Source organism: Halichondria panicea, chromosome 5 (assembly GCF_963675165.1).
Source record: "Halichondria panicea chromosome 5, odHalPani1.1, whole genome shotgun sequence".
Classification (NCBI taxonomy): domain Eukaryota; kingdom Metazoa; phylum Porifera; class Demospongiae; order Suberitida; family Halichondriidae; genus Halichondria; species Halichondria panicea.
In genome coordinates, this window is record NC_087381.1 from 2,039,139 (window position 1) to 2,052,970 (window position 13,832).

The following is a 13,832-nucleotide window of genomic DNA, read 5'->3' on the forward strand; positions in this document are numbered from 1 at the left end:
GACCGTACTGGTGACCTGCATGGAATGATGTGGTGGATGGAAGTTGGTAGATGGATCTAGAACACAGTCTATATACTATGTATTGTACATGCTCATGACGTTGTAACGGATTGGAGTTATGCTAGCTCTCGTCTGATTTCTTGTTTCCACGCTTTTTTGTGGTTCCCCTGACCAATCCTAGCAATTTTTCACATTGCAAATGTTTTTCTAGTCGGATTCCCTTTCTTTTTCAGTACAGAAGTATAAATTTACGTATCATGACATGCATAAGTGGAACGTCAAGAGGCAGTACAGAAGTTCAAGAAGAGAAAACAGGACTAATCAGATATCTTCTCGAATATCTCTGGACTAAGGCCACTCCAAGTGATACTCTGGTTTCTGGTCCACCGCCCGCATCAGATTTTATTCTATCTCATTATTGGATTTCTATCTCATTATTTCTACTACGCATGCGCAGAATGGTCCATGTGGTACAAAATAGTGTGATAATGATATTCATTTGCAAAATAATGAGATTCATAAGGTGAAATTGATAATGACATAATGAGAAAAGCCGCCCGCCCGCATGCAATCAGGACCAGAAACCAGAGTGTCACTTGGAGTGGCCTATAATTATAGTAATGAGTCAGTAATATTGCTTGATGTATTGAATTTGTGTTAAATGACAGACATTTTAAGAGCATGATATCTAGCCAGTGCATATAGCATGCCTGTCAGAGAAAGGGAGCTAGAGCTGAACAGTGTGAAGAAAAGCAACACCTCTGGCTCAGGCTCTGGAAAACACGGGCAAACCATAGATAGAAAAGGGAGCGATTGGAAACGAACGACAGTTTCAATGATATCCGTTGAAACACTCCTTGTCGTGTTACGTAATCACGTTCTGGCGGGATTGTAACAAAGATTTTCTCTGACTCAGTTCGGTTGAAAACGTTGTTAGAGTCTAACTTTGACTTTTGGGTTAGGCCAATAATGTCCGTGGCTTAACTGTATTCATACCTGGTAAGTTAGAGCGTCATATAAACTCACTTCAGTAGAATTGAAGCAGAATAATAGGCCAGTTTTGTAGGGTAAGGTGATAGTCAAAATTATGTCTCCCTCTAGCAGATATGTAAAGCTGATTTGCAGTTTGTACTTGTGTCAAACTGTATACTTGGGTCCTAGTGCTTTGCGTAAGTATTACTTTTTGAATGATACAAGTGAAACTTTCATACTATATCAATAAATAAACTATTTCAGGAGTGTTTTTGTCTCCTTTTTTCATCTCTAAAAAGGGCTAGTTGAATATATTCTGCTAATTATACTGTTAGAGGAGTATTTGAAGTTTTGCATTTTCTTTGTTTGCACTTACAGAAATGCCGTGAAAATTTAGAATCATCATTCACAAAAGAATGAATTTAGGATTACTGGTAAGTATGCTATACTGATTATTGCCCACACTATACTTTTATAACAATACCTGCAGTGAGGTCATTTGTGGAGATGTTAGATATCTGTTCACGATACCTGGAGTCATCAACAACAGGTTGTGGCCAACAAAGACAGAGGGGTAAATCCAACGAGAACCCGAATGTTAGTGAATTTGCTAAGAACACACAGGCTCTTCGGGTGATCAACAGCACATGTGCAACAATTAGAGGCAACTGCTGAAAGACAATAGAATACGACCATTGCAACTAGGTGATGAGAATAACACCTTCCCAAAAGAAGGCACAAGCATAATATTGTATAGAGAAATCAATTGTTCACATGTTCAATCACATTCACATGTTCAATTCTTAACTGTGATAAATAATTGTTCAATTCTATGTGCATGATAATTAAATGATGCTGCAGAGTGTCACAACTTCAATTCTGAGTAGAATTTCACAGTAAAAGCCCGAACCATCACACTAACGAAACTATCAACGCAGAAGCTGTGTTGAGGGCAACTGCTTCCTCTGGTGATGAAGCTTTGAATCTATACTCTCTGTCAAAACAGTCTTAAAAGCTTCCTTAAACCTACCTGCATTTACATGAAAAGGAAAGAAAGTAAATAGAAAGTAAATTATTATTAACAAACAGTTCAATATCACTTACTCTGAAATGGAGCCGGAGCACTACTTTCCATTGCAGTGCAAATGTAGACCTGAGCTAGAAAGCCATATACTCGAAATCAGCTGGCTGGAACACAATTTTTATTTTGAGGAAATATAAGTATAGTGATCACTTCCCTCTTCGATCTATGCTTCCGGCAGACAAGGAGTGTTCGGCACACGTGATTCGTTTCCAATCCCCTTCCTCTTCTATCTATGGGCAAACCCACTGCCAATCCTATGTAAAACCTACTGGTTTTACTAATATTGGTAGCTGCAAGAGTGAGAAGAGAGCTGCAAGGCTGCTGGTGCAGCCATTTTTTAGATTTGGACTTTGGCATTGACAATAATTATGGTCGATCATTAGTTTACCGAGATTCTGGATTCTGCCTGCATGCAACAAAATTAATTGATGCAATGATATAACGTGTTTTGTTATGTAGTTTGACACCTCCACTGAGGCATCAGCACCCGCGGTGCTTTTAGTATCATATGAACCTTACCAGGAAAATAGGGGCCTAGATCATGGATCTCCACGATAGCGACTGCCGGATACTGAATGTACACTCCAGGGGAGGCAGACAGGAACACTTGAAATGATTTCGTTGGCTCAGGGAAGACATCGTTGATCAGTGGGATAGTTATCTGGGCTTGATCTACACCTCGTGCAAATGTCACATTCTCCTCAGTATGCATAAAGTCTTCACCAACTGAGAACGATTGCAAGAGACCACAATATAATGATTGCACTAGCTAAAGCAGCAATAATAATTATGTTACTCTCACAAATGGAACATTTATAGCTATGTAGCTATGTATACTGTGTACATACAATTTTCGGTATGCATAGCCCTCACTTATAGCAGCGTTATCCCCAACCATCTGAGCTGTTCTCAGTCTGACCACAATATCAGAGTCCAGATCTCCTCCCCTTACTATGGTAACAGTTACGGAGCTGTTGTTCTCGAATCCGGTGAACTTGTTGGACGCCAAAGAAGCAGCTGGCACTGTGATGGATAAATTGATACAATAAAACACAACACAGACACCTATAATGTTACCAAGGGCAATTGTAAGATCAAGAGGAGCAATAACGTCAACATTATACAAATTCTTTTTACTAACGTGCAATAGGCCTTTGTGTCATTCCTGCAAAGTAGCCGTAGCCCACTCTAAATTCATACCAGTATACAATCGCATTGACCCTCATGTTGTCAACGTGGCGTAGTATCGGAGAGTCGCTAACACCTTCAACAAGTATCGAGTAAGCACAAATTTCTTCACCACTAGGACATGGAATTGCTGTTATTTCACTGCTTGTAATGTTCCTGTCGTTAAGACGAATTCCAGATGGTGATGTATCAACTGGAAATAGAATGTTCAAAAAGTAAGACCCAATCTGAGCTTCAGTACCGACAGAACTTCTAAACGAGTGAGTGTTATAGCGACTGCGATACTGCTCCACAGGGGGCACGACAATCATAAACGGATCACTAAGAAACACGTTATCTAAAGTACTTGACATCGAAAACTGCACGAGTAGAATCGGTTGACTCGACATAAAATAGCATGAACTGTCGGAAGATATAACAAACCGACTCATCTCTCCCTTATCTAGAGAAATAGACATTGATTCGTCGTTAGTGCATCTAATTTGAATATTTGTATTATCCCTCGAGGCTACAATTTCAAAAGTGTCGCCAGACCTCCTGTTGGCCAGAGGGGCAGTGATGAATTGCTTGCCCCAGGTAACAGTGGGTGGTATCTGCTCGTTCATATGATCACAATAGCTGATATTACTGGGAACAGTTCCACACTCGTGACCACTAAAGAACGCAATCGGTTTGTCGGAGACGACTCTTGAACCTGACAAATCTTCATCACTGCCCAAATATAGAGTTTGAATTTTCTTAGCAATGTTAATAGTTACTGGCTGATCAGCTTCTATTTCCCCTTTAGGAACTTGATCCCTCAAATCGTCAGCAAATAGATCAACATTTTGAGTTAAAGTGATTTGCAATGTAGTATCATCTTCAGTAGTTACAATCACCAACGCACTTCTTCCTTCAATGCCTAGAAACTCGCTGGCTGGGGTATAATCGTCGTCTTCGTAATCATCTTGCCGTTCTTGTATCTGTGAAATTGGCACTGACACGGCATAATACTCGTAACTATCGCTAGGGTGATGCAAACAAGGAAGAACTTTGAAAGCATCTGAGGATTGGAATTCTTCAGTGAGAGCTATCACTGACATAGGTTCCCCATCTTGAGAGTAAATGTAGACACCTTTGTCTCTCTCTTCGGGGCTCCGGAGATTAATTTTGTCGGCAGGAAAGCCAAATTCAATTGGAGTGGAGTATGCTTTGATTTTACGATCGTCCAAGGGAGATTGTACAAAGAAAGTGACTTGTTGGTTAGTTACAGAGTTGACAGCAAACCGAACTTTGTTGATTCTGGAGCTGGACCCTGGGTTGAAGTTGCCGAAGAAACCAACGAAGAAAGAGTTACCTTCAGTTGTGAAACTTTCCTCACCTGTAGAGAACAATGAAAAACTTTAATGAACGATTGGTGTGTACCGAGCACTTTTATGCAAACATAATGTGGGTATCGAATCCAGGTTGAACACTTACTGTAGCAGTTAAGGCATTTCTTTTGACGACCTTGTCCATAAGATAACCCTCCACCAGGAACACAGCAGCCTGACAAAGTGGCAGGAAATGCATCAACCTCATCACCACGGCAATCGAGAGAGGAAAAACATGATCCTGTGTGGAGAATTTGAAAGTTTTGGTTTCGTTTATTGCTACAACATTCAGTTCACTTCGTAGTTTTTGTAAGGAAAAACTATGCTAATGGGTGATGCAAGCTGCGCTGTGCTACTGCCTCTCGCTGCTGTTTTGCGAGTACAAAAATGTGAGTACACATTTTTGCGATTTTACTCTGGCCAATCCTTTCACATTCAATTTATAGTGATGGTTAATGTTCAATTGTGTGTGTTTTTAATTATTGCACACATTTTAACTACACTGTTGTCTCAATTCCTAATGAGTTATGTTGTCAAATTGTGCTAATGTAATATCAACACCGGTAATTCTTATTATTATATTCATTTATCTATGTGATAAAATGACAGCCATACTGTAGAGTGTAGATGTTACTTTGAAAGCATGGTAGATCTATTATAGTCATTGCATACGTCTGCAGTGTTGCTGTCACTGCGTTGTTGTGGCAGTCATTAAAGATGATGGAATTGCGTAGAAGAAAAGTGAAGCCTGAGAGGTCATTGTCTATTGAAAGCGAACGCAATTTTGATAAACACCCATGGTCCGGGATGTAGTCGACTAGAAGCTGTATGCTAGTGAACATGTTTCTACAATGAGGAAATGCTTTCTTGTACAACACCTCAGAATTAGCACTCTGTGCTTACTCACAGCTAAACCGCTTCTGACACAATCTGCACCACCTCCAAAGGTGGGTTGGCTAATCCGGATTAGAATCCGGATAAGGGCCGTTTACACGAACGCGGTTAGGTTTAATCCGGATTCCAACCCGGATTAAAGGCCTGGTGTAAACGGGGCTATAGATACCTCATGCCCATGTTATAACCTAGAAATGCACTATAGCTTAGCAACAAACAGTCAACCTATATAAACAGCCAACCTTGCATACATCATCAATTTTCTTTTGGAAAACTAATATCTGAAATTGGCATCTCTGTGTCTCTACTAAATCTGTGGTCTCTATTCAAGTCAACCCTGTTCCTTCACCTTAATTAGTACTAGCTCCACCCACAAAACGGAAACATCCAGCTCCTCCCCCAGTTGTGCAGCAAACAAGCCCAGCCACACTCCAAGAAACGAGCGGCTCGTACTACTCTCACAAAGCGGATTTGCAGCAAACGAGCGGCTCCTATCTACTCTTGAACAAAGCAAAAGGAAGAAGCCAAAGCTAGAATCCCAGCACTTCTATACATCCAGCTCCTCCATACATCCATGCAGCTCCTCCCATGTAGCCTTGCAGCAAAAAAGCACAGCCCACTAGAAACGAGCGGCTCCTACTACTCTCGAACAAAGCCACTATATAGAGCTTCTCTCTTCCATTCTATTATGTTAGACAAAGCATCTAGCTACAATAATTTGTATGTTATTACATGTGTATCATATCTTCTTGTAAATGACAATATACAATGTAGTTTGTAGCCCTGAGCAGTACTGGTACTATAGCTCATAGTTCCCTGCTAAATACACTCAAATGGGATCTAATAATTATAGTAGACTAATTAAAATTCTGAGATCTATATACATGTAAAATACATCTTTGTCTTAAAACTCTCATCAAAGATGCTCCCAGTGCCGGAACAACAAATGAGACACTCTTTGAGTAGCCATTTTCATTTGGAATAATCGTATACTATATATAGTGTAAACTTCCGCTATATCCGATGCAATGAGTGGGACAGCCAAAACACCGGAAACTACCGTCGTTTCATATCCTATAGATCTATGGCGTAGGAAGCAATTTCTCAATGGGAAGGGCGGCTCTAGTTTTTTGAATGGAAAAATGTCTACATAGTGCAGCTTGGATAATAGACTCGCAAGCCACTCCCTTTTCTCTGATTGGACGGGGGCGGGAGAAAAGGGACTGGTGACTCTGGGCTACAGCTTGTGTAAATCAGGAATGCTATTAAATATTAATGTCACGTGCAAATTATCCAATTTATTCTGATGCGTCAAAAGCTAAAGACACACAGAAGACAAGTATACAGATCTATCTAGCCAGCCTTTTGATTTTATAGATCCTTGTACCAGTGTCTGTTGTGCCACAACTTGTGGATTAGCATGAAACAGCTGATGAACGTAGAAATCTTGGCAGTCCTTCTTTGAACCGAGGAGTGGCAGCGATTTAAGACAGCTTGTACAAGTCTGACTACTCTCAATTCAACTGCTGCCGTCTGCCATTATCTGTCTTGTATTGTACAGGTTATTAAAAGCTTTAGGCAACCAATGACTTTCGGCTGCCAGTTCTCATCACGTAAAACTAAAACAAGCTAATCTCTGCTGGTGTCTTAGATGACTATATCCTAGCTGAATGCCTGATGATGTTATTACTCCATCATCTTCTCTTTTCTAGCACTAGCATCCATTCTTAAACTGTAGTTAAGAAGCCCACAATCACTTTTGCAGGCTACGCAATTCTACTTAACCTCACGCAATTTTTGGATCACGTGGAAAAATCAATGAATAATCTCTACCCAAATTCTGGTAGAGACACAAAATGTGTCCCATGCAGAGTCACCAGTCCCTTTTCTCCCGCCCCCGTCCAATCAGAGAAAAGGGAGTGGCTTGCGAGTCTACTTGGATAAGTCATGTAATAGTTGTGACACATGCACGAGTGCCACATGCATGCGCAGGATCTGCGGCCTCGAGGGCAAAGGCACTACTGAGCCAATATATCCAATGTGCGCACGAGTGAGCTGAGTAACAACTGATTTGTTGCATTCCTTGTTGCATTCCTTTCCGTGTACACATCACTCCTTTTATAGGACAACTAGTTTGCAACTACTCGTGGTCGGCTGTGGAATGCACCAGACGCATGAAAAACGTTTTCTGCTTACCACTGAATACTGCAACAGTGTTGTACTATAAAAGGGACCGTTTCAGGTTACTGGGTGGAGGGTTACTGGGTGGAGGGTGGGCTTTAGGTAACTTCAACCATACTCTGCCAGTATCTAGATAGTGGCACATTTGACCTGTGCCATAATTATGGTAGATATTGGCACAGTGTTTCCTTTGATCTGCCCACTCAAAATGCAACAACTCTACTAGAAATATTGGGGGCTCCAAGGGCTCCCCCTTCCTACGCCACTAAAATGCTATTGTATTCTTCAGAGGCTCCATTGCAATATGTTTTATACTAACAGCACATGAGGAGATGGAGCGTTTTACTATGCGGATTCTATATCGTCCTCAAATCGCCTATGTCAAACCACTAAGTGCTTATATTAAAAGATTTTTCACTATTATCAGCTGTACATACCTGTACAGAGCACTTAGCACATGGAAATGTGGTTAAACGATATTGAGTCGGCAATAATTATTAGGCATAGTAATCTCCTCATATGCTCCTCTTTATACCAATCATGAATATAATTATACCTATTACAGACGGGTAGTAATTTTAGCGTTATCAGATTTTTCTCTGTTTTTTAGGGTACTAATTTTGGCGGATTTGTAGCAAGTTCATGTAGCACAAAAAGATGTACAAGTATGAGTTTTAAGGTTGAATGGAAGTTTGGAGTCAGATACAGGGCTAGGTTGCTTAGCATACTCTCAAAAGTAAAGTACAGTAGAACCTCGATTATCCGGCCCTCCATTATCCGGAACCTCGATTATCCGGCTTGGCAGTTTTTTTATCAGATCAGAAAATGGGCGTGTCCCTAAAATGCGCATGCGCGTTACAGCTGTTACCATGGAGACATACCTGCTTATCTTATGCGCATGCGCAGACAACCATGTGGCACTGCTGTTTATCAATAAAGTGGGTGGATCAAGGCGTGGTTTATCTATTCAATTATCCGGCATATTCACTTATCCGGCCTGCTTCTGGAACCAAGGTGTCCGGATAGTCGAGGTTCTACTGTACTACAAGAAAAAGAAAAAAAAGCTGCGTTTTATTATTAGCGCGTAGTGTTAATTACAAATTCGCTAAAATTCACTAAAATTATAATACCCGTTTATAATAGTAACAATAAGGTACGTATACCAAATAATTATAGAGCTTTGTACTAACCAAGTATGGTCAAGTAATCTCACCATCATCATCATCAGTGATAGTAACCATAGCAGTTGCGTCCACCACATTCACAGGAAACACTCCATCTAGAGCCTCAATCTGAAGATTTAACTGTTCCACATTCTCCACAACTTCATCGTTCATAATGAATAGTTTCCCCCTGTACTGGAGCTCCTCAATGGCAAAGGTAATTACTTCATCGATGCTCTCATAATCCCTACCAGCTGTGAGTGAGGCAGGTGTGATTACAGACACTTGTAAATTTGATGTACACACAATTCTCACAATAATAAAATAGTCAGAATCTCATATTTTGCCTGATCTATCAAGTACTAGGTATACGCACACAGGGGCGTAGCCAGGATTTTGGAGAAAGAGGTGCTATCACAGATAAAAGAGGGCGCTAACCCCCCCCCATTTTTAGCCGCGCAGCAGCCGAAATTTGGTTGACCGGAAGCCACACCTCTTATTAATGACGTCATAATTAACTTATCTGCCAAGTTGGGCGTGGCTGAACGTTTATTTGCATAGAGAAGCTGGCCACGATCACAAAAGAGAACTAGTTTATAGATTTAAGCCAGAATGCCTCACAGTTTAGAGACTAAATCGTTTTCCTTGCTATACTCGCTAGCTAACAGCCTAACTGCAGCAAGATCTGGAAGAGAAAGGGTGCTCAAGCTCAAATGACAATCAGATACATTTCTGTGTGATTTGTATACTTGACTCAGACTGGTTGGGGGTGCTCGAGCACCCCTAGCACCCCCCCTGGCTACCCCCCTGGCACACGCATGAACAGCCTAGCTCGCGCAGAGTTGTATTTAAGTACAATTAGGAGAGTAGACTTGCTAGAAGTACGAGTATATAGAGAATGAGATTTGGATATAATTATGGATGGCATGCGTACACGTATATATAGATCTACAAACATAGCAATTACATTATTGGTTAGAATCAGTCTCTCTAGAACTCTGCTTTCTCTTTCCAAGAGTAGTATTGTCGTTGTTGGCTTCGTTCATGTGAGTATAGCTACTACAGCTGGCCTATAATATAGCTAGCTCTTCCAGCTAGTACGTAGCTTTATTCTTGTGTATTATCTAATGCAAATAGTAGATCAGTTTAACCGAACGTAGCCACAACCAATTCCGCATTCCTGAAGCGTGACATTCCTGAGCGAGACATACATACATACATATACATGCATACAATTTTCTGATATGATTCAGTATTAGTTGCCTCGCGCTAAGGCGCTCTGCAATTAACAATGATGTAATGACCCACCGATTGCTGAGTCATCAATAGTGAAGAGTCTGACTCTGACGTCACCCACTGCCCCACGAGTCTTGTCCAGAGTGAACCTGAAAATGCACACCCCCTCTCTCGCACTCAGTGATACGTCAGAGAAACTCACATTCATTACTGTAGGGTTAGAGAATACATAATTCTACTGATACAGCTCAACTAAGGCAATGAGACAATGGCGTTTCCTATGCTATATCAAAGACATCATCTGCTGGTAAGGCTAAGGGAAGTTTGATAACAATTATAGGAGCTAATGAGACAGAAGCTCGTCAAAAGGTTCGGATCGAAGAGGAATAGAGAATTGCAGTTAGAGAGACCTTTAAGAAACAGCAAGTCAAACTAATGATTACTACTCAGTACAATTTCTCTTCGCTAAGGCTCACCCCACATAATGCTTCCAGCATCCCCTAGTATTTATGCCTCTCTGTCCGCATGCGCAAGCGAGGTCTTTGCGTCTGTCTGTCTGCTTGTGTAGACTGCTACAGATCAATCACAAGTGCAAGTAAGAGCTTCTATAGGCTTCTAGTCATTAATTTCGTAAAATAATGCTTGGTTCTCGAGATATACCTGGTTTTGCTTATACTAGGAATGCCATTTCAGAATAATTTATTGGTTTATTACGTGACGTAGAACAAATTGTCCATGGAATGTTACTACTTACTTAGTAGTTAGTTCTGCACTAGAATGCTATAGCTATTAATTGGTACCGTAGCTGCCAAAGTAAGAAAAGAGCTGCAAAGCTGCACTGCTCAGTATAGCCATTAATTGACTTTGGTCATTGACGATGGCATCGTTTATAGCAACAATTATGGTTGATCATTTCCCACTATTTTGCAGCATTATTCCCTGCAATGGGCTGCATGCAATTACATTTAATGTAAATTGCACATGTGTGTAATTGTAATAATTATAGTTAGTAGCCTCCAACAAGGCATCAGCACCCGTGGTGCTTTCATTATGCCTCAGTGCGCATGCGCAAGCGAGGTATACGGTAGTGTGTTTGTGTGTGTGTGTTGACAGCTACGGCTGCTCAAGGATGAATCAAGTGCAAGTATAAGAGTTCCTATAGGCTTCTAGTCATGGATTTGCAAAATAATGCTTCGTTCTCGAGTTATGCCTAGTTTTGCTTTATACTTGGAATACCATTGCAACCTTTTCCGAAGAGTGCGTAGCAAAACTTGTCTATAGAGTGTTGCTACTCTACTTAGTAGTTAGCTCTGCACTAGAACGTTAGCTATTGGAAGCTGCTGCAAGCTAAAGAGTGACACTGTCAGAGAAGAGAGCTGCAAGACTCTGCTGATTGCAGCCATTAGGCTTGAACTTTTGGCATCGATCGTTTTTAACAATAATCATGGTCGATCATTATCCACTCTGTGATTCTGGATTCTGCCTGCATGCAGCAAAATTAATCAATTCATGGCTATTAGTAGCTATGTAGCTTTGGCACCTCCACCCGCGGTGCTTTCATTCTTCTTACAAAAGTTGGCTAACTACAGCAAAGATTTCTCACATTTGTATATATATAATCTTGCTATGATATTGCCTGTATTGCAGATACATTATGACTTACATACCTAGCAAATCGAGATCGAGATCATGGATCTCCACGGTAGCGACTGCCGGGGCCTGAATATACACTCCAGAGGAGGCAGACAGGAATACTTGAAATGATTTCGTTGGCTCAGGGAAGACATCGTTGATCAGTGGGATAGTTATCTGGGCTTGATCTACACCTCGTGCAAATGTCACATTCTCTTCAGTATGCATAAAGTCTTCACCAACTGAGAACGATTGCAAGAGACCACAATATAATGATTGCACTAGCTAAAGCAGCAATAATAATTATGGTACTCTCACAAATGGACTAAAATCAAAATATTAGTTATGTAGCTATGTATACTGTGTACATACAATTTTCGGTATGCATAGCCCTCACTTATAGCAGCGTTATCCCCAACCATCTGAGCTGTTTTCAGTCTGACCACAATATCAGAGTCCAGATCTCCTTCTTTTACTATGGTAACAGTTACGGAGCTGTTGTTCTCGAATCCAGTGAACTTGTTGGACGCCAAAGAAGCAGCTGGCACTGTGATGGATAAATTGAACACAACACAGACACCTATAATGTTACCAAGGGCAATTGTATAAGATTAAGAGGAGCAATAACGTCAACATTATACAAATTCTTTTTACTCACATGCAATAGGCCTTTGTGTCATTCCTGCAAAGTAGCCGTAGCCCACTCTAAATTCATACCAGTACACAATCGCATTGATCCTCATGTTGTCAACGTGGCGTAGTATCGGAGAGTCGCTAACACCTTCAACAAGTATCGAGTAAGCACAAATTCCTTCACCACTAGGACATGGAATTGCTGTTATTTCACTGCTTGTAATGTCCCTGTCGTTAAGACGAATTCCAGATGGTGATGTATCAACTGGAAATAGAATGTTCAAAAAGTAAGACCCAATCTGATCTTTAGTACCGACAGAACTTCTAAACGAGTGGGTGTTGTAGCGACTGCGATACTGCTCCACAGGGGGCACGACAATCATGAACGGATCACTATGAAACACGCCATCTAAAGTACTTGACATCGAAAACTGAACGAGTAGAATCGGTTGACTCGACATAAAATAGCATGAACTGTCAGAAGATATAACAAACCGACTCATCTCTCCCTTATCTAGAGAAATAGACATTGATTCGTCGTTAGTGCATCTAATTTGAATATTCGTACTATCCCTCGAGGCTACAATTTCAAAAGTGTCACCGGACGTCCTGTTAGCCAGAGGGGCAGTGATGAATTGCTTGCCCCAGGTAACAGTGGGTGGTATCTGCTCGTTCATATGATCACAATAGCTGAAATTGCTGGGAACAGTTCCACACTCGTGACCACTAAAGAACGCAATCGGTTTGTCGGAGACGACTCTTGAACCTGACAAATCTTCATCACTTCCTAAATATAGAGTTTGAATTTTCTTAGCAATGTTAATAGTTACTGGCTGACCAGCTTCTATCTCCCCTTTAGGAACTTGATCCTTTAAATCGTCAGCAAATAGATCAACATTTTGAGTTAAAGTGATTTGCAATGTAGTATCATCTTCAGTAGTTACAATAACCAACGCACTTCTTCCTTCAATGTCTAGAAACTCGCTGGCTTGGGGATAATCGTAGTAGTCTTCATAATCATCTTGCTGTTCTTGTATCTGTGAAATTGGCACTGACACGGCATAATACTCGTAACCGTCGCTAGGGTGATGCAAACAAGGAAGAACTTTGAAAGCATCTGAGGATTGGAATTCTTCAGCAAGAGCTATCACTGACATAGGTTCACCATCTCTAGAGTAAATGTAGACACCTTTGTCTCTCTCTTCGGGGCTCCGGAGATTAATTTTGTCGGCTGGAAAGCCAAATTCAATTGGAGTGGAGTATGTTTCGATTTTACGATCATCCAAGGGAGATTGTACAAAGACAGTGACTTGTTGGTTAGTTACAGAGTTGACAGCAAACCGAACTTTGTTGATTCTGGAGCTGGACCCTGGGTTGAAGTTGCCGAAGAAACCAACGAAGAAAGAGTTGCCTTCAGTTGTGAAACTTTCCTCACCTGTAGAGAATAATTAGACCCAATAATGAACTTCAATAAATATAGACTGAGGTGCACAGTAC

At 41.0% G+C, this 13,832-nt stretch overlaps 1 protein-coding gene across 2 annotated transcripts in view; it reads right to left on the reverse strand.

Moving 5' to 3' along the window:
* LOC135336418 (uncharacterized) overlaps positions 1–13,832 on the reverse strand; it is a 28,749-nt gene that overhangs the window by 6,358 nt on the left and 8,559 nt on the right. For both annotated transcript variants that reach the window (XM_064532186.1, XM_064532184.1), the window contains exons 10-18: positions 12,361–13,770; positions 12,100–12,249; positions 11,738–11,944; positions 10,143–10,280; positions 8,885–9,088; positions 4,703–4,837; positions 3,198–4,604; positions 2,930–3,079; positions 2,576–2,782 (exon numbers count right to left, since the gene is read on the reverse strand). In XM_064532186.1, coding sequence (XP_064388256.1) covers positions 2,576–2,782; positions 2,930–3,079; positions 3,198–4,604; positions 4,703–4,837; positions 8,885–9,088; positions 10,143–10,280; positions 11,738–11,944; positions 12,100–12,249; positions 12,361–13,770 — 4,008 coding nt within the window. The remainder of the gene's footprint in view (positions 1–2,575; positions 2,783–2,929; positions 3,080–3,197; positions 4,605–4,702; positions 4,838–8,884; positions 9,089–10,142; positions 10,281–11,737; positions 11,945–12,099; positions 12,250–12,360; positions 13,771–13,832) is intronic.